At 36.3% G+C, this 20,696-nt stretch overlaps 9 protein-coding genes across 9 annotated transcripts; 3 read left to right on the top strand and 6 right to left on the bottom strand.

The window, feature by feature from the left end:
* Window positions 1-8: 8 nt before the first annotated feature.
* On the bottom strand, window positions 9-1,268 carry EIN_379800 (hypothetical protein; the record flags this gene model as incomplete). Its single annotated transcript, XM_004258816.1, has 1 exon — window positions 9-1,268. One exon carries the CDS (start codon window positions 1,266-1,268, stop codon window positions 9-11), a length of 1,260 nt encoding a protein of 419 aa, XP_004258864.1.
* A 2,431-nt stretch (window positions 1,269-3,699) lies between these two features.
* Window positions 3,700-4,923, bottom strand: EIN_379790 (hypothetical protein; the record flags this gene model as incomplete). Its single annotated transcript, XM_004258815.1, has 1 exon — window positions 3,700-4,923. One exon carries the CDS (start codon window positions 4,921-4,923, stop codon window positions 3,700-3,702), a length of 1,224 nt encoding a protein of 407 aa, XP_004258863.1.
* A 1,099-nt stretch (window positions 4,924-6,022) lies between these two features.
* On the bottom strand, window positions 6,023-7,077 carry EIN_379780 (U3 small nucleolar ribonucleoprotein mpp10, putative; the record flags this gene model as incomplete). Its single annotated transcript, XM_004258814.1, has 2 exons — window positions 6,023-6,888; window positions 6,954-7,077. The coding sequence occupies 2 exons, from the start codon at window positions 7,075-7,077 to the stop codon at window positions 6,023-6,025; spliced, it is 990 nt and encodes a 329-aa protein (XP_004258862.1).
* A 205-nt stretch (window positions 7,078-7,282) lies between these two features.
* On the bottom strand, window positions 7,283-7,936 carry EIN_379770 (hypothetical protein; the record flags this gene model as incomplete). Its single annotated transcript, XM_004258813.1, has 1 exon — window positions 7,283-7,936. One exon carries the CDS (start codon window positions 7,934-7,936, stop codon window positions 7,283-7,285), a length of 654 nt encoding a protein of 217 aa, XP_004258861.1.
* A 429-nt stretch (window positions 7,937-8,365) lies between these two features.
* Window positions 8,366-10,123, bottom strand: EIN_379760 (hypothetical protein; the record flags this gene model as incomplete). The annotated part of the gene is made up of 1 exon (XM_004258812.1): window positions 8,366-10,123. The coding sequence occupies one exon, from the start codon at window positions 10,121-10,123 to the stop codon at window positions 8,366-8,368; it is 1,758 nt and encodes a 585-aa protein (XP_004258860.1).
* Window positions 10,124-11,681: 1,558 nt separating this feature from the next.
* Window positions 11,682-15,762, top strand: EIN_379750 (canalicular multispecific organic anion transporter, putative; the record flags this gene model as incomplete). Its single annotated transcript, XM_004258811.1, has 2 exons — window positions 11,682-14,463; window positions 14,510-15,762. The coding sequence occupies 2 exons, from the start codon at window positions 11,682-11,684 to the stop codon at window positions 15,760-15,762; spliced, it is 4,035 nt and encodes a 1,344-aa protein (XP_004258859.1).
* Window positions 15,763-15,839: 77 nt separating this feature from the next.
* On the bottom strand, window positions 15,840-16,762 carry EIN_379740 (ribonuclease H2 subunit A, putative; the record flags this gene model as incomplete). Its single annotated transcript, XM_004258810.1, has 2 exons — window positions 15,840-16,507; window positions 16,606-16,762. The coding sequence occupies 2 exons, from the start codon at window positions 16,760-16,762 to the stop codon at window positions 15,840-15,842; spliced, it is 825 nt and encodes a 274-aa protein (XP_004258858.1).
* A 295-nt stretch (window positions 16,763-17,057) lies between these two features.
* EIN_379730 (hypothetical protein) lies at window positions 17,058-18,053 on the top strand (the record flags this gene model as incomplete). Its single annotated transcript, XM_004258809.1, has 1 exon — window positions 17,058-18,053. One exon carries the CDS (start codon window positions 17,058-17,060, stop codon window positions 18,051-18,053), a length of 996 nt encoding a protein of 331 aa, XP_004258857.1.
* Window positions 18,054-18,441: 388 nt separating this feature from the next.
* EIN_379720 (tyrosine protein kinase, putative) lies at window positions 18,442-20,598 on the top strand (the record flags this gene model as incomplete). The annotated part of the gene is made up of 1 exon (XM_004258808.1): window positions 18,442-20,598. The coding sequence occupies one exon, from the start codon at window positions 18,442-18,444 to the stop codon at window positions 20,596-20,598; it is 2,157 nt and encodes a 718-aa protein (XP_004258856.1).
* Window positions 20,599-20,696: the final 98 nt, after the last annotated feature.

Here is a 20,696-nt window from a genome sequence, read left to right as displayed (position 1 = left end):
AACTTCCTTTAAAACACCGATTTTGGCAGTTGTGGCGTGTCTTTCGTTTTAGCAGAAGACCCCAAATTCTTGAGTTCCAACACTTTATCAGACACTGTTTTGCATATTCTAATATGTGTGACTTTAAGTAAATTGATCTGTTGTTCTTCATCAACACAAAGATCTTTGAGTTGTTGGATCTTTTCTGTGAACGACTTGATATCACTTTCGACTTGAAGTGTCAATTTTTGAACCGACTCATTCTCGTTGGTGTATCTCCTCTCTTCTGCGCCTCCATTTGTTATCACTTCTTTTGCCATTTCCTCTGTTTTCAAGCACTCACTCTCAGCTGTGTCTCTTTTTCTTTTGATGTCCTTTTGTGTCTCGATTGCTTTGTCAAACGTTCTTTGAGTCTCCTTCAAAGTGGTACCCTTTGTTTCTGCACTTTGCGAAGCGGCAACGTGTCGCTGATACACATTCTCGCATTGTCGAAGAACTCCCTCACACAAGATATACATTTGGTTGTTCGCCTCTGTTAACGTCTTCTCCTCTTTTGTTCGCTCCAACTCGCTTTGTAACCTCCCCGCCTGATTTGTTTGTGCACAGATTTCTCCGTTGATCTTATTCAAATTGTTTGTTGCTTCGATCACCTTCTGGGCAAAGGTGATATACTCGTCACACTTCTTGATATTCTCCACCGTCGCCGCAGTGTCTTTTGCGCATTGCGAGATACTCTCGAGTGTTTGTGTTGTTGTTTCTTCCACACTGTATTTCTCTTTCTTCACATTAGTGACCTTCTCTGTCAACGCAATGATACTCCCGTTGTATTTGTCGACAATTGGTTGTTGCGCTGCTTGTAAAGAAGTCAGTCGTTCGACCTCCTCTTTCTGTTCTTTCAAAGTCTTTTCTTTACTCTCCACATCACTCTGAGTATTCCTCAAATCCGCTAAGATCTGCTTTTTCTCCTCTTTAAACTTCTCAGCCTCTTTCAGGTAGTCGACGATGGCACAACACATCTGAATGAATCGCGTCTTGTCCACAAAAGCAATGTCATTCAGTGCATCAAAGTCTTTAAACCCCAACGCAAACATTGTTCTTGTCAATACTCGTGTATACAGCGCCCGATTATTCTTCGCAGTCTTCTTGATTTTGCAAACAGAGCTCACCAAGATGTTAAACACTCTTCTTGCAGTGGTTGCGGATGGTTTTGCAAAGTCGATATCTTTAAATTTGCTCCGATACGTCTGGTTGAAGAAGTCCGCTATTTCTCGCGATGACATCACACTCATTCTTCTTCACAATACCTTATATAATTCTCTCTTTTATTCTTCTCTTTTTGGAAATGAGATATTAATTAATTATATTATATCTATTATAATTATTATCTAATCTACTAAAGGCATATTATAAATATAATTCTATTTATAATATGCCTTTAGCAGATGGTTATAAGTAAAATATAATTAAAATAAACCACTTTATTGTTCAATACTCTGGATTCAAATATTACAGTAGGGAAAATGGACCCGGTACTTTAGAAATGAATCCGAACCTTTAGTAAAAACTCCTAATGATTAGGTCTTCTTCCCGTTGTAATAAATGTGCACAAATTTGAAACGACCAATCATTTTAACCCTTTGAAAAAAACTGAAACTTTACAAAATTGTCCAATCAATTTAAACTAATTTCATTTTTCTTTTTTTCAACATTTTTGTTTTTTTCTCTCTATATTTCATTGCGCCAAAACACTGTTAAATTACGGGAAATACAGATTTGTAAAAATATGAAATTTGAACATTTTCTATTATAATTAGTGTTAAAAACCTTGTTTATAGAAAATGTTTTTTTATATGGGAAAGTCTTTTCCAAGTAGCAATCAACAAGTAAAATAATTTACTTGTGAATTAAGATTATTTCTTTATCATATCTTAAACTTTGGATTCATGAAAATGGTATTCAACAGTCCAGTGTTTATGGTAACAAATATTGAGGTGGTGAATTATTGTTATTTTATGAAAATATTTTGACAACCTATGATGAAAATGAACCACTTTACATGTTTACGTTATCCAATATGGCACTAAAGTGACTTCCCAAGGTGTGCAAGTTAGTTTAAGGGTGTGCAAGTTAAGGTATAGTTCATTTATAATTTTTTTATTAAAAAAATAGAATCATTAATTTTTTGAAATTTTGAAAAAAAAAGATTATTTTTAGTTTAATTATTAATTATAATTTCGAAGTTATTACTAAATTATACTTTAACTTGCACACCTTGTGACGTTGCAATTTTTAACTTTCACACTTCGAATACAATTAATTAAGCAACAATTTCGGGAAAGCGACCCAATGGAAATTATCGAAGGACCAGTTCTGGACAACAGTACACATCGATTTGTAACAATGAACTGCACCTATTAAACAGACTATTTGTTATTGTTTGCTATAAAATGGCACAGAAAAAAACATAATGTTTATCATACTTCTTCTTGTCGCTTTAAATTACGCTGACACAAGAGACATCGACATTTATTCACGTCTTGAAACAAAACAGTTTTTACATTAAACACATAGACAAACCATTACCCAATTTTTATAATTTAATTTGCTTTTTGTAGTTTATTAATTCAAGCACCAAAGGGTTGTGTGTTTTTTGAAACAATTTGGAAACGAATAACATTTTTTAATAAAATGTTTTTGAACTATAATTTAGTCTTGCACGCCCTTTCCCTGTAAAAAAGACTAAAAATTTTAACTTGCACACCTTGGGGAAGTCACTTTATATAATAATTTTATGTTGTAATACCAAATTGTTCATGTTTTATTTCCAAACAGTTTAAAATGTTATTACATTTTTTGTTTTTAAATGTTATTTTAAAAAAAATAATTTATTTAAATATAAATAAATATATTTATTTATATTTATAATCTTAATAGTTTTGGATAGCTTTATTATATATTCAGGGTTAATGAGTGATTAATTAAAAATTATAATCATTTAAAGAAAAAATGGAAAAAATCAATTTATTTCATACTGTTTGTTTCATTCGTATCTGTTTTATTAATTCGTTCGTACCCATTAACAAAATAGAAAGCAACAACCAGAGTGATACAAGACCTCTCGAGTAGTATTACTATGAGAGGTGTCTATAACTGGGTTTTAAAACCCAGTTAAAACAATCAACATCTGCTGCGGCTTGGGATAAGAGGTGATGATCGACGAGAAAAAGGCATCTTCTTAAAATTTAAACAAATTGTTGTATTTTTTGTTATTTGGATTTTGTTATTGGTATTTTCTTTTATGAATATTGTTTTTGATAAAATGTTATTTGAATTTTTGTTATTTAAATAATGTTATTAAAATAATGTTATTGTCGATTAAGGGTTTTGTCCCAAAAATGTATTTTTTTACCGTTTCACATTTTTTACTAAAGTTGCCCTAATTGTTCTAATGATCCTAGTTCATTTCTCCTACTGTACCATTATAATTATTTTTTTTAAATTATTAAAATAGTTTCGATTTATTAAAAATTATATATAAAAAAACCTTGCAAAAGACGAAGTTTTTCATAAGGTAGTTACAATACTATTTAAATGATTATATATAATTATATTATATACAATTGAAGAATTATTTTATCAAACTTAATAACAATTCTATAATAATAAACTCAATAATGAATAGAATGAAATGATAGGATGACTCTTAGTAATTATAATTTTTTATTCATCATCATCGAAATAAGTACTAAGTGGTACACCTCGGACCGCTTTTGGTTTTGTGAGTTCTGAAGGTACAAAGATGTCTTTTCTTTCCATTGGAGTTGGGTTTCGTGGACTAGCAAGAAACACCTTTTGGTTCTGTAATGCGGACATTGGAGTGACTTGTCTGTAAGGTTTACTTGAAGATGGTCTTGTGTACGTTGGCATCACATCTTTAGGTGTGAGTGTCTGACCAATTGAAGAACTTCGCGAGTTGGACTTCGACGAAATGAGTGTAGTCAATTGCCGTTGAGCAAACTTTGAGAGTTCAAGTTCACTTGTTTTCATCTCCTTTTTCAAGTCCATGACAATGCCAGCTATTTCGCCAAACTGCCTGTTTTTCCCGAAACTTGGAGAAGCGGATCTGTTGAGTAATAAAGTGATTAATTGGTCGTGTCGCGTAAGAAGAGTTTTTGGGATGTCCACAAAGCGATTAAGAATTTCCTTTGTTTTCATCACATTAAAAAAAGTCGATGCCATTGTGTCGAATGTTTGGAGGAGTGAAACAATAGTTTTAAGATCGTCTCCCATGAACAAGAAAATGCTTTGAACGATTGTTGCAATGTACTTTTCAAGTTGATAGAACACCGTCGCATACATTTTCAGTAACACATCCGTCAGTTGGTAATTCAAAGAGTTCCCAAAATTCTTTGGTGACCCCCAATTGACAGTTTGGAAGTCCACAAACGCTTCTATAAGTTTCTTAGTAGTTTCCAGAACTATATATCTTCTCTTTGGATAGACCAATTCCGGTAAATGAGTGTCTTCGGTGATAAGCATATTATAATTGGAGTACAAAAGAGAATACCAGTCCAGCATCTTAGCCAAAGTCTCTGTCAAAATTGTCTGTGGCGTTCGTATTAAACCGCACTTGGGGACGTTCTTGTAAAAGACGTTTGATGTTCCTCTTAGTGTTTCTAAAAAGAGTTTAGAGTCGTCTTCGGTGAAGATTCTGTAGATCACTATCAAGAGTTTGCTATACCCAGACTCTCTAAGGGCAGACTCTTTTATGCGATCGTATATAGCGGTCACTATCAATCGACTAGAAAACGGGTTTTGATAGAGTTCGAGCAATTCGTTCGTCTCCTCGGCATTATCTACAGTGTCTTTGTTACTCGTCAGTTTAGCAACCAGTTTTTCTTCCTTTGACTTTGTCAAGTACCTTAATGTATCCAGAAATGCCATCTTTGGATTTCTTAGTTATTCTCTACCTATTTATTGACTCCAAAAATTCATCACACGAATAACACACGACGCTAAGAACAAAACAACAAGAGAAATTTCTCTATGGTTTTTGGCCGAGATTTCTTGGCTGTCACAAAAGTTAAAGGCCTTTCAAATAGTGTTAATGTTCGATTTTGTGTTCTAAAAAATGGGGGATGTATAGTTCAATATAAAATAGATAAATTGTGGACAATTATTTCTACGATGATGCATTGATTTCTCTGTGACTTTCTTCTGCTCAATTTAGTCTTATTTTCATGAGTAAAACGGCAAATAAGACTTTAGTCTTCTATCCTACTTTTATGTACAAAATTGCCAATGGAATTTTCGTACTTCTTGGTGAAAAAAAGACGAGAATAATAATTTCAAATCACTTAACTTTTTTTAACACTGGTGTGACTTGTGCTATTCATATGCCCTCATTTCAGGAAATAATAACAAACCTATGCCAAAACTATTTTACAAACATTGGTGTGAGTCTTTTTTTATCTCTTTATTTTTCTTGGAATATTTTTTTCGAATTTTTTGTTTTGGTAGCGATTACCTCTTGTATTATAGTTATTTAATATCTTAGATAAATTAGTCTTCACTGGTAGTTTTTTTTTGAATAACAAAATGTCTGACAAGAATAAACATTTTCCTACTGTTTTTAATACGGAACGGAATTTGACATTTTGACTTTGTCCTGACTTCCGAGGAAACCCACATTTAGTTTTTGTTTCTTTAGACACTTTTTTCTTGTTCTGTTCTGGTTATGGAAGTCATAAACCTTGTAAATAATACACTCCACCATCATTATTTTACTTTCCAAAACGATTGATTCTTAATAGTAAAAATACAATAAAAATGTATTTATTATTAATACTTTCAAAGTCATGAGTATTAATATATACATATACAAGTCATGACCACTTCAAGTAACAAACAAGTCCTAACCAAATCTCCTTCAAAGTGATTGTCTTTCATCTTCTTTTTTTTCAATCAAAAATACCATCTTTAAACTATTATTTTATTATAAAAAAATTATATTTGAAACTACAACATTTTAATAATTAGTCAATCAAATCTTATAACTCGATGTGAATTGCTCAAGGAGTTTCATCACTTTATTGAACTCTTCCATCACTTCTTTCTTCTCCTTTCCGAGTTCTTTGTCCTTCTCAAAATCGCCGAAGATCTCTTTGCGATATTTGTTATCGTAGTACTCTCCGAGACCCATCTGATCCTTCTCTTGGTCCACTTCGAATTCCTCCTTCTCGTTCTTTTCGACAAGTTTCTTTCGAATCACGTCGTCCCACGTTTGTTCTTTAATTCGTCTTCTAATCATGTCTTCCAAGCTTTCTGTTTGTTGTTGAGTCATTTGAGGAGGGGGGCGGTTCGTGTTTTTGAAGTCGATATCCAACTCGACCAAAGAGTCTGCGGGTCTGTCATACGCGGCAACCTCTCCAAGCATCGACCAGTGTTTTTTCTTCAAATTCTCCTCTTCTAATTTAGTGATTTTGCTCTTAATCAGTTCCTTTTGTTTCTCAAAGTCATTCTTTTCTTTGCCATCTCTCAGATGTGATGGGTTAATCAAGTCCTCTTCATCGTCGTCTTCATCTTCATGTTCGTCGTCTTCTTCCATTTGTGGATTCTTTTCATTCTCTTCAATAACATTTTCAAGATCGTCAAGGTCGTCGTTCATCTTATTAATATCAATCTCCTCGTCCATATATCCCAAGTCTTCATTGTCTTTGACCTTTTCTTGTGACTCGCTTTGTTCACTATTATCACTCTCAGGAACTCTTTTCACATTCGGTAATTCGGGTTCTACTCTTGCACTGAATTTCTTAATTTCTTTCATCACCTTCTCGTTGAATTCCTTGATCTCGTAGTAAATTTGTTCGTCTGTGAAGCCGTCGATTATCACACCTTCAATATTATAGTCTAAAAATTATTCCTTTTCTCTCTTATATATTAAAAACCCTTAACTCCTCAATACTCCAACAAACACTTCAATATGAATTTCATCGCCTCTCGTATTTTCGTTTGCACGTCCTTCTGCACTGATGGAAACAGTTGTGTCGGGTTCTCAACAAGCCCACCAATCAGTCTTTTGACGTCCTCGCACTCCATTTGGTTTTAATGTTCCATCAAACCCTACTTCTCGGTCTTCCCGTCTTTTAAGATTTTGTCCTGCTGTTTCTCTTCACATTCTTAAAATAGTTTTCCCCGCAAGTGTGCCATAGTGTCTTATAAAAAGAGTAAAAGAACCATAAAAAACTATAAAAGAACTATAAAAAAGAGTAATAGGAAACCCAAAAGCGTTTTTTAGACTCGATTAGTCTTTTTGAGACCCTATTTGCCTCTTGAAATCCTGGTGACCCGCATTCCTGAGAATCTTTTCTTTTGTCTTTGCCTGGAGCTTCATAAGAGTGGATTGTGAGTCGTCAATATGAGTAATACGTTCACTCAAAGGCAAGGCGTAGTTATTTGAGTTCTCTCCGAGTCCAACAGCGGTATTGTCGGCGCTCATTGTAATTTTTGAATTAAATCGTTTACACACTTCTACGGCTTGTGGGAAGCTCTCTGGTGGGAACCCTAACATTTTCGAAAGGATGACAACACTCACAAATCCGTTGTCGTCCATATATCTTCGAACAAATGATCCCGACGCCAAACTGTCTTCGTCAAACAAACAAAGAATGTTGTGTGACAAAGTGATCTCCTGTATTGGGACTTGTGGTTGTGGTTGTCCCATTTTCGGCTTTGAGGAGACACTTTTCTTCTGCTTTTTATGCATCTGAACGTCACTAGTTTCCTTTTGGACGATTTCCTCGGGCTCGTAGTTCGACGCGCCGTACACTAGCTTCGTCACTTTTTTCTCCTTGTGCTCCTTCTTCGTCGTTTTTTTCTTGTCCTTCTTCAACTTGTCGGCAACAGGCTTTACGTCGTGCTCAACTGCAACGGCTGGCTGTTCGGTGTTTGTGCTCATTGAGGACTCTCTTTACAGTTCAAGCTTCCATTCGTTTTTTCTTTAAACCTGAGGGTTTCATTTCTTCTTTTATTATTTATTTGGAGTTACAACCTCTTCTCCCGCTTTTTTTCATTTAACTGCACCGTTTTGTAATGCCTTTTTCCTTCTTTTCTTTTTCCTGATTTCTTGACCATCTTGAACATAGTATCCCTAGAATTGTGGGCTTTTGATTTCCTATTTTTTATAATATATTTACCAGTTGGTATAGTTTATTTTCTTGATCCTGTTCTTGGTGTTTAACACGTTAAAGACTTTAAGTGCTAGAAGCACTCAATTCCACTTCTGAAAAATGTGGATTATTGTGCAAAAAACGTTATCTTTGCTTTCTAACAATTTGAGTTCACGTCGAAAATGGCGTGTTGCACGTGTAAAAAACTATGGAAGAAATCATTTGATTTTGGGGGTTTTGGCGAGGAGCTTTTCTGCATTCTGTTTGGCCACTTCTTTTCTGAGCCTGATGATCTCAGCCCGCTTGCACCTCTTTGTTGCTGTTTTGGTTGGTTTGTCGTATGCAGTGAGTTTTTGTTCATCCTCGGGAGTGACAGGTAAAACATCCAGGTACTGCAACAGATCGTACCCGAGAACTGGCCGCAGTGACTCGGCTCTTGTCTTTGGCTCTTGCATGTAATGGATCTGGCTTTCCTCAAAAACAACCGCAAACGCGTTCAACCCATTGACACTGTTAACATCAAATTCGTATTTCATCGAAACGGTGAGCGCTTTTTTCATCAGATCAGTGCCAATAGTCCTCATCAACTCGGGGTGTGCAATAAACGCACCACCAAGTTTTTTGACAACTTCATAATTCGAGCTGTTCCCAGGATTAGCACACTCAGGGAAACTCTTTTTGAGGTTGTTGTATTGGTCCAAAACGTTCTTTTCAAGAGAAGACAACTTGAACTTGGGCCCGGTCTCGCTCTGCTCATCCAAGTTTTTCTGGAGCTGTGAGTAAATCGTGAATGCCGCAAAGTAGTTGTGGCACCGATACACCAACGAGTTGCACAATGTTGTAAAGAACTGGTACGCCTCGTTCACATCGACACCGATCATCTTCTTCACAAACGCGGTATATTTCGCAATTCGGACATCGAAGTCCATCTTCCCTCTCTCGAATGCGGACGTCGTCTTGTTGAGTTGTTCTGTATCGACCAAATACGAGCTGAATGGCACATTAAATAGCATTTCCGCGTCAATTTCAGTCAATATATCTGCGACGATGTTTTCGTTGATGTACGCAAGTCGTATTTTCTTTGCCTGCACTTTTTTCTGTTTCTCTTTATTGCTCTGCATTTCCATCTTTTTTGTCGCAGCCGCAGTGTTGATGCACTCGAGGTCAAAAACAAGAACGCTGTACCTGTTCATCCACTTCACTATGTTTTCACAAAACACTGACCTGAAGTCTTCATTATAGTTCTGGTACCAGAAAAAGATCAGGTTCATCAAGGTCTGACTGATCTCTGATGGATCGCTTGGGTATGCCTTGTATTGCTCGTCCGTCTGACAATCAAAAAGCGAGAAAAAGAGCTCGCTGATGACATCAGCGGAGACAAGTCGTTTGTTTTTGAATGGGAACGTTATACAATATCCCTCAATAAGCAAGTTGTTGTAATTCACACCAGCCTCGTCCTTTGAGATGTCTCTGTGGTACGTCAGTTCAAGTTGTGCTTTCAAAAGCTCCCTGAAATTGAAAAGCTCTTTAATGTAAGAATTGGTCACTCGTATTGGTTTTTCTTTTTCTTTCATTTCCGACTTTTTCTTTGGGATGTAAGTAAAGACATCCGTGTCAATTTTTTTAAAAAAGTCCGCTGCCTTGACCACTTTCTTTTTGTCTGAAGATTGAAGATAGTTCAACGCTCTGCTGAAGGAATCGATTATTTTATCAAACCGTTTGAAAGAAAGCCCGTCTTTCTCGTCATTTTCCTTCACTTCGATGGGTGGTGGGACCTTCATTGATGACTCCACAATTGAAAAGAGGTAGATAACATAGTTTAGTCGAAACAGAGCGATGTCAATTCCACTTTTTGACTGTCCGCTTGCACAGTACTCTTTACAGTACGCGACAATAACCTGTCTCAAGTACTTAATGCACTTTTCTGTGAGTATGATCCAACGCCCTTTATTGTTTGCAAGTTGTGGATCCTCCATCAGGACATACTGGTGTGTGAGACCGACGAGTCGGGAATACACCTGGTTGACTGTTTGTAACTTTCTATTTTTAATTGGGTTTCCAAATTTTTATAGCTTCAAATGTTCGGTTATTCCAAACATCAAAATCACAAGTTGTCACTTTTAGTATTTAAGGCAGGAAAATGGAAGGAAAGACAAACTGACTGGAAGCACTTTGTTGGACAAATCATCCATCGACATGTGCGAAGGAAACAGATCGTCCTTTTTGATCTCATCAAGCGACATAACGATCTCTTTTGCCAAAACCTTTTTGTCAAACGCGCTCTTTTTTATAAATAAATGTATCAGTTCAAAATAAACCGATTTGAAAAAAAACAAAGTTCATAGAAACCACCGAGGATGAAAACACAAACTGGTGTCGAAACGGGTGCCATTGATGTCGATTTTCTCATTGTTATTGGTTAAACTGAATTTCCAGTTTAGTAAGTTTGTTCTAAATCAAAAGTATTTTTTTATTATTACTACTTATTTCTATTTTTTACTAAACAATTGACTTTAAAAAACTGTCTCAAATACTATAAAAAGAATAACAAAATAGATTATAAGTATAGTTTTTTTTATGGAAATTGTATTATTGGAAAAAACAATTATAAAGTAAATTAAATGGTTAAATTGATTTTCGATGTATAAATTTAACCATAAAAAGTTATCAAAAGTTTTAAAAAATGAGCAAAAATATTACAACAAATAAATTATATTTATATATCTAGTTGATTTAAAGTATCAAATATAGTATTTTCCATTTTTTAAACATAAAATTAACAACTAAAATATTGGTGCCTATTGTATCTTTCATTTGGAACTTAATAACAAATAATTTTATACCATTTGTCATTATTCAATTATTTGAAATAGTTCATATTTTTTTAGTATTGTTGTGGCTTCCTACTATTATAATTCTAAATTTTTAGTTTGTTTTTAATATAATTAAAGTTTGTTCAATTCAAGTATAAATAAATAAATTTTATTATAATTTTACCAAATTAATATAATAATAACTTTTTTCAATTGTATTAAAATTATCTTATTGATTTAATTATAAATATTATATTTATAATGAAACTATTTAATTATTATAAGTTTGAAATTAAGTAAATATTATCATTTAATAACTATTCTATTGTTTGATTATAATTTATGACTTTAGTAAATAATATTAACGATTTACTATAATGAAGTGTTAATAACCAAAAAGCATAATTTTTCAATAGTCAATGTTATTTTTCAGAATCCAACGGCAAAAATTAGAAATGCTTTCCAAATAATAATAATAAAATAAATTAATTAAATTTAAAATGAAAACAAAATATTGTAATTACTTTTTCTATTTTAATTGCTCCGACTTTTTATCCCAATACAATCCATTAAAAGTGTGTAAATCGTCCCTAATAGAAACTCAAGCAACTTTTATTGCCAAAATTTTGAACGAACAAAAAAAAGCAGCCAGCTCTTCGAGTAGAAAACTCTGTTTTTTTTCAATAATATAAAGACTGTGTTTGTTTCCTTCATTCAATCAATGCAAATACAAACTGAATCTCCTGTGCCCTCAGCGATTTCTCACTCATCATCTACTTCTCCTTCACCAAGCGAAGTCGAGATGCAAGTGGTAGAAGTTGATGAAGGATACAAAGAAGAAGAGATAGAACCAATCTACAAGAAGCATCCCAATTGTTGTCAGATTTTATTAATGCAACGCGCTCCCAAGTATATTAGTAAAGGTCGCAAAGGGTCTTTGAATGTGAAAGAAATTGGACAAATTCCGTCGACTCTAAATATAGAGAAAACACACGAGAAGTTCACGAAATGTTGGGAGACTGAGATGTTGAAACATCCGAAGAGTCCATCACTGTTACGAGCTTTATTCCGAATGGAGTGGAAACAATTACTATTATGTATTTTAGCAATGTTCATCTCACAGTTGTCGACATTGATCATGCCAGTACTTATCCAATTCATGACACGGTGGGTTTCTGAAGAAAACCCAAAGACATATGTGGGTGTCTTATATTTACTTGGAATAGCTGCACTTCAAGTGATCACCTCCTTTTGTTTCCAGATGTCAATCAAGTGGATGTTTGTGTTGTCACTTCGCCTCAGAAATGGGTTGATTGCCATGATCTATGCAAAGTCCTTAAAACTGAATTCTGCTTCGATCGAAGAGACGGGGAAGTTAGTGAATTTAATGTCAAACGATGCAATGTTATTTGTCGAGCAATTGCCTTTAGTGATAAGTGGGGGGACTGCACCTCTTCTCTTTCTCATTGTGTGTATTATATTATTAGTGTTAATAACATATTGGGCATTGATTCCAATAGGAGTCTGTCTACTCTTTGTAGTTATCAATATGATATCTGGGAGGTTCATTGGGTTCTTCTTCAACTTGACACAACATGCCACAGACAATCGACTCAATTTCTTAGGTGAAATACTTAGGAGCATCAAATTCATCAAATATAATGCTTGGGAAAAGCCGTTAAATTCTCGACTTCACAAATTGCGAAATAAAGAGCTTTTCGCTATGGTCGGGACTAACACTGCAAGAGCGTCGTTGGTGACTATGATGCTTGAGTTAACTTCTTTAATGGCTTTTGTACTCTACTTGGTACTCATTTTGTTGAAAAAGAAACTTGATGTAGGCACTGTCTTTGCGTGTATAGCTTACTTCAATTGTATCAGAGTCCCATTCATGAATTTTGGATATTTCATATCATCGGTGTCGATGTTCAAGGTGTCCATTGGGCGTATGGAGGAATTCTTTTTGACTCCCGAATTGCAGAAACAAGACCGTTCGACCACCACTCAGACTGATTATGCGGTCGATATGAAAGATGTCCGCTACGTGTTTCCCAATGGGGAGACTGCATTTTCCTGTGACAATTTGAAGATCAAAAAGGGTGAATTAGTCTGTGTTTTAGGCAGTGTAGGGTCCGGGAAGTCATCTTTATTAATGTCGATTTTGGGAGAATTGGAGCTGAAAGAGGGGGAGACCAAAGTATCTGGGGAATTGACTTATGCGAGTCAAACTGCTTGGATGATGAATACCACAGTAAGAGAGAATATCATCTTTTTAGATAAATTTGACCGCACTCGATACAATAAAGCGTGCACATGTGCTTGTTTAAATCGTGACTTACAGATCTTAAGAGGGGGCGATTTATATGAAGTTGCCGAGAGAGGGTCCAACTTGTCAGGAGGACAGCGACAGAGGATATCCATAGCGCGGGCTTTATATAACGCAAAGGATATTGTTATGTTTGATGACCCATTAAGTGCAGTCGACTTCCAAGTTGGCAGTTTCATCTTTGAGAATGCCATGGAAGGGTTGTTATCTGGCAAGACACGGATTATAGTCACCAATCAGACTTATTTCATTGATAAAGCTGATCGAATCATTGTCATCGAAGACAAGAAAATAGCGTTCAATGGTACAATAGACGAGTTGAGGAATTCCAACATCTCTGCGGCTGAAATAGTCAAGACAGTGACAAAGAAGAAAGAAAATAAGAAGAAGGAAGACACGGAAACGGTCCCACAAGATGTTGTAGCGACTGAAGTGATTGAAGAGAAAAGAAGTGTAGGTGGTGTTGCATGGAGTACATATTTCAGATACTTCAGTGCTGGTGGCTTCTTCTGGCTCTTCCTCTTAATAGTTCCATTTATATTAAGGTGTGGTACTCGTATCTGTTATAACCTTTTCCTTACATGGTGGACGAATCAAATAGATGAGGAACACCCACAAGGGGATACTTATTGGTTCTATGCAAGTGACATTGCATTAGGTGTTGGTATCCTTTCAATCTTCATATCTATGGTATGCATCTCACTTTATGGCTTGTTGTGTGCAAATGGATTACATAAGATGATGGTTAAGAATCTGTTTGGGACGTTACTTTCGTTCTTCGATGTCACGCCACTTGGAAGACTGTTGAACTACTTCTCAAGAGACTTGAGATTTGTCGATTCAAGACTTCCACAACAATATGAACAGTTCTTCGGACAGACTTGTGACTTAATTGCGATATTTGTAGTCATTTGCACGTGTTCCTATTACCTCATTATTGTGGTGGTTTTCATTTTGGTCGCTTTCATGTGTTTCCATAAGTATTTTGTGAGGTCGTCCATTGAAATGCAGAGATTGGAAGGTATAACGCGATCGCCAATGTTCATTCATTTTGATCAGACTCTCCTTGGTCTTTCGACCGTGAGGACATATGGTGGGGCTCCGACCTTTTTAGAAGCCATAATTAAGAAGATGAAGAACAATACCCTTTCTTATTACACATTACAAATGGCCAAAAGTTTGTTGGTACTTTATAAATAGATAACAAGTTATTAATAGAATAGGTTGGTATTCACAACGATTGGACTGGTTAGGTATTATTTTAGCTGTAGCCACTGTGACTGGGATAGTGATAATGAAAGTGGAAGACAGCATAGATTCTGGTGTTGCTGGTGTTGCTCTTATGAACATAGCTACACTTGGGGGGTTCATTACAGTCTTTTCACAGAACGTCTTAGAAGTCGAAATTGTGATGCAGTCTGTTGAACGAGTGTTGGTCTTGCGAGATACTCCAGTTGAAGATACTAAAGAGAAGAAGGCGAAGTACACAATACCACCAGACAACTGGCCAGTACAAGGCAAAATCGAGTTAGACAACTATCAGTTCAAATACAGAGAAGGTCTTCCATTGGTTCTGAAGGGAGTCTCTGCTGTCATTCATGACAAAGAGAAGATTGGTGTGGTTGGACGAACTGGTTCTGGCAAATCTACGATGATGGCTGGACTTTTTAGAATTGAAGAACCTGCCGGTGGGTGTATTAAAGTGGATGGAATAGACACCACAACAGTTCCGCTTGAAATATTACGAAGTCGGATGTGTATATTGCCACAAGAAGCTACGATGTTCTCTGGTAACATAAGAGACAACTTGGACCCAACACACATGAAAAGTGATGAAGAGATGAAACGTGTGTTACAATTAGTCAAATTTGAAAAGGACTTGGACTACCAAGTCACGGAGAATGGTGAGAACTTCTCATTGGGAGAGCGACAGATGTTATGTATGGCAAGGGCGCTATTAAGAGGTGCAAAGATCTTAATTATGGACGAGGCGACTGCATCTATTGATATCCAGACGGACATTATGATTCAAGAAATGGTCAGAAAGAATTTCACACAATGCACGGTGTTAACTATAGCACACCGCCTTCATTCTATTATGGACTCAAATAAAGTAATGGTCTTCGATGATGGCCACTTGATGGAAATGGACACTCCAATCAATTTGATTAATAACACTACAACTATTTTCAACAATTTAGTCCAACAATCAGGCTGCCCAGACGAACTTACAAGACTCGCTAAAGGAGAAACTTCTATTGCAGAGACTCTGAAGAACACAGAACATAAAGATGAAGCTCACCAAGAACATACAGAGACTCTGGCTTTGGTGGAAAAGGAAAATACAGTTGAAAAAAGTGACACGTCATCATCAGACCATTCGAACCTTGTCGACTTGAAACCTATTAATAGTCCTATGCCCGTTGATTGCCACATCGTTGAAAAGACTCTCTTGAACAAATCATCATCTGACTGAGTATTTTGAAAATTCTGTTTACCATAAAATTATAATAAAATAATCATAAATGAACTATACAAAAGAGACTCTTAGAATCACCACACCGGGACATCACCGATACACTTCTTGGCTAAATATTTACTCCGTATTCTGCCGAGACAGACGCCAGACTCTTTGTAATGAACAGGAGTGTGTATCGGGTACTTCTTTTCAACTATTCTTTTGGACGTCTCCCATCCAAATCTGACGAAGTTTGGATAGCCGAAGACCGGGTCGTACGACTCTTTCATCCAATTGATAGTAACTAAATCGGTTGGGTACCCAAAACCACTAAACCCCTCTGTGTGCGTCTCTTTGAATATCCAACGCTCCAAACAAACATCGCGCGTCACTTTGGCTACTATACTTGCTCCACTCACTACCGGGTATTTGGCATCTGCTTTTGAACACACAGTGATACACTCCGGATCAATTTGTGGAAACGAATGTGCGATCATTGCCTTGTACTTTGCTGGAGGCCCGACAGTGTCAACAAAGACACCTTTAACTCCCCTCTGGGTGATGTTTAAAATCCGCGAGATGATAGTCCGAACAGCAGAGAATGCAACTTCGTTCAAAGAAATTTTAAGTGGTTGGCACATCTTTTTGTTAATGTCTGACGGAGTTAATACTTCACTGGAATACCCACAAAATGGACTGTTGTGGATGTCTGAATACAAAGACTCCCTTTGAGCTTTGTTAAGTACCTTCGAGTCTTTAAATCCTTCCTGTTACTTCATAATATATTTATAATACAATTATAATAAATAGATGGTTGTTTGTATTGTATTTTTTATAGTTTGTTAATAGTAAATAAGAAACCCATATCACTGACCTCGTCTGCGTCAGTCGTGAAAAAAGCAGTGTATACCATTGGACCAACAACAGGCCCACGCCCCGCTTCGTCAATACCAATTGTAATTTCACCATCAGTGTCCACTGCTTTGAATGTTGGAATTTGGTCTAAATCCTTTGCCATCTATAAATTTCAAAATTACAAGTTCTATAATACTTTATAGTTATTTTTTTAATAACAAATCACTAATATTGAATTAGTTTCAAAAACTTCAATGACTCTAGTATCATTTAATAGTTTTCAATAGAATATTAATTAAAAAATAAGAAATTATAATTGTTGATAAATGAAACTATAAATATAGTTTAAAAAACGAGATTACAAGATTTGAAATTGCTCTTATATCAATTTCCACATATAAATAATTAACTCTATTCTAGTCTAATTAAGTTCACCTCTTTAACTGGAAAAAGCATTCATGTCAGAAGACCGCTGGGCAGTTCCGTTCAAAGTTTTTGAACTTCCCGAGAATTGCAATTCCGACGAAGAAGTATTCGACGCACTGAAAGTGTGTGATACATACAAAGCAAAACAAGCGAAGACAAACCCAATATCAAAGAATGAGGAATTCGACGATATATCAACTTCTGCGATTGGGTACTTAGTACTTGATTATATTATCGCGCAGTTGTACGGAAAGTTTCGAGACAACAGAGTCAAGGCGATTGAAATGTCACAAAAATATTACATTGGATTTTTGAACGAGATGTCGCGCCTTTTGTTTGTGAAGAAGAGTGTTGTGGACGACTTGGTGAATAACGTTCAACTGAGTTCGGAGAATGCAAGGACGCAACGCGTTTCGCGATACCGAGAGAGCAAAGACGCGAAGAACAAACTCGAGATTTTGGAGAAAAAAAGAAAGGCAGGGTTTGCCGACGAAGAGGAGGAGAGGGAGTTCTTTACAGTATACTTCCGCGTTGCGATATTGGAGTCATTGGATAACTACAACTACCAACAGAAAGAATTTGATATGTTGAAGGAAGTTGAAAAGATGAAGAAAAATGGGACGTTCGAAGAGACAAAAAGGAGAGACGACCTCCTTGCGGAGAAGAGTCGAACAGACTTTAAAACGTTCACTATTCCTAAACAAGGCGCTCCTATCGAACAACCCGCGTTTGGTCAACAAACAAAACAACAATCAGTCGTCGACCAATTTGTGTATAAGCCAGAGCGTCTTGAAATACAGAAGAATGTCTTTAACCCACGTTTCAAGTACGGACGACTTATGACAGACGAAGACTTCAAAGAGGAAATGAGGACTGAATTGGCACCAAAAGACCCAAACCCGGAAAAGACATCGGCCGATGAAGATTCCGATAGAGAGACGGACGAGTCTCTGAAGGACAAAAGAGACTGGGACGAGTTCAAGGATCAACATCCCAAAGGGTCTGGAAATACATTGAATATGGGATAATTGAGTTGAATACAATACTATATAATAATTAAAAATAAACTATATTCAATAGTAGTAATCAAGTATAGTATACAATAATAAAAAAGTGTTCTTATGATAACACACCGTTTGAGAGTGTTGAAAAGTACATTAAAATGAATAATTGAAAAATCGGACGTTTTTCCATCCCAACACGAATTGCATCGTCTGAAATAGAATACTACCGAAAACTATAATAAATGGTTATTTAATTAAACTGTATAATAAACAGAGCAAAATAAAAATAAAATAAATACACACAGTGCAAAAAGAATGAACTGCGACCAAGGAAGTCAAACCTCTAAATTATAAGGCTTACTACTCTTTTATTATATTATATTATAACTATGGAACTTAATAAAACAAAAAGATGGCATCAAGCCCAATAAAGTGTGTAATAGAAGCTCCAAACGACCCGAACTCTCCTCCAATTGGAATTTATGGCCATACTCTCTGTTATGGAGAGAACAAAATGTACCTCATTGGAGGGTGGGTAGAGGCAGAGAAGAAGTACAACGACACTGTTTATGTCTTTGATTTCACTAAACTCACATGGGAGAGAAAGAACCCCGACCAATCCAACGTGAGTTTAGGAAGAAGTTATCACACTGCAACATATTATGAAAAGAACATTTATATAGTTGGCGGGTTACGGTATGAGACTATCATAGACACTATCGACGTTCTTGATGTGACTACATACAAACTGTCACACCTCAAACTCCCGAAGAAAGTCCAGAAGTACTTCCATTCAACTGTTTTGTTTGGCGATTCGTTATACATATACGGAGGAAGAACTCGTTCAAAGAGAGATAAAGATGTTGAGGTCTTCTCGAAAGAATTCTTCAGACTTGAAATTCCAAGACTCTTGTTGAACCCTTTGTCCTCTGCACAAGAGACGGACTTGATGCAAGAGAAACATGGCTCATTCCTTACAGCGGGTGGTGATATGTATGTGGTTGGTGGATTTACAAGTAAAGCAGAGACACAATTGATGAAGAGATATAACATTGGTGGGTCGTCTTGGGTTGCTTCTACTGCTCGACTTGAGATACCAAAGAACGAACTCCGCTTTGCTTATTTCAAAAATGAGGATTTTGCTGTTTCTGTTGGAGGAAACAAAGGAGAAGAAACCATCAATGACATTCATATGGCAAAGAAGATGAATAACCAAATGTGTATCTTCTCGTACACTCCAGACAGTGATTTGCTGAAAGAAAAGACTTGGGGAAATGCAGTCTTGGCGTTTTCATTGAACAACAAGAACTCTTTTATGGTGAGTATTGGTGGTATTAACACCACTCACAGAATGCTCATCTGCTCTGTGAGTTCGTCAAGTTTCAAGTTTGAGGACATGAAGGCTGTTTCTGAAGATGAAGTAAAAATAGAGTCTAAAGTTAGAGTCGAGTCTTCGTTGTATTCTTTCCTTGCCGACAATAAGTTGACGTGCTTACTCAAACAACTCTTTGAGGCGGGTTACAAAACAAAGGAAGAGTTATGTAGAGTAGGAAGGTATGAGTTAGATAAAGCTGGGTTTAAGCCAGGGTTTGCTCGGCAATTAGTTGATGCTATTGCAAGGGACAATTCATCACATTCGACTACAATGAAATTGCATGGTGAATTTAAGTACTTAACTGGATGTGAAACGCAACAAATGATTGGGCACGGATCATTCGGTATGGTGTACAAAGGCACATGGCTTGGAACCACTGCAGTTGCGATGAAAGAGATTCAGAAGATGTCCGACGACCCCGCCAAAATAGCAGAATTAGAGAAAGAGGCGTCAGTCACACAGATGATGAAGCATCCAAATTTGATTACGATGTATGGGCTCTTTAAAAGTGACGATTCCATATTCATGGTGTTAGATTTGTGTAATGGATCTGTCGATGATCTGTTGCATAAAACTCCAAAGGCGGTGACATACAAACAACGTGTAAAAATGTGTGTTGATGTAGCCACTGGGATGTCCTATCTTGCGTCACTTAAAGTGGTCCACAGAGATTTGGCTGCACGTAATTTGTTGTATTTGAATGATGTTGGAGGACAATATATCACTCGTGTGGGCGATTTGGGTCTATCAAGACAAACAGCTTCGGGTAACTACGAGAGTAGCACTGCTGAACCGAAATACCCAAAGAAGTGGACACCACCCGAAATTGCTCAACCAGGCGAATTCCATTTCAAGTTCTCGACTACTTCAGATATCTGGTCATATGGTGTCACCCTATGGGAAATCTTCAGTGACGCCGCAACACCATACTCTTCCGTTGGAAACCAAGAAATCATGCAGAAAACATTTGAAGGTTTGAGACTCGAAGAACCAAAGATGCTTTCAGAGGCAGAAGAAAAACATGGTCATGAAATTTGGCAGACGGCATTCAAGTGCTTCAATAAAATACCTTCACAACGACCAAGATTCAAAGATTTGTACAAGGATTTGAAATCAATACTTGATGTCCTGCCAGACGAAGAAGCTGTAGTCGAAAAAGTCGAGGAAGAAGTTGAAGACGACAAATACGAGTAAGTAAATGCAATTTCTAAAGTTGAGTTTGTGTTTAGTAAATAATTTAAAGAAAAAAGAACTGTGAAGTATAAATAATGATTGTGGTTATGATGATGATA

This window comes from Entamoeba invadens (genome assembly GCF_000330505.1).
Source record: "Entamoeba invadens IP1 unplaced genomic scaffold scaff_1105074725225, whole genome shotgun sequence".
NCBI classification, from domain to species: Eukaryota; Evosea; order Mastigamoebida; family Endamoebidae; genus Entamoeba; species Entamoeba invadens.
Note: the sequence above shows the minus strand (reverse complement) of the source record. Positions and strands in the feature narration are given on the sequence as shown.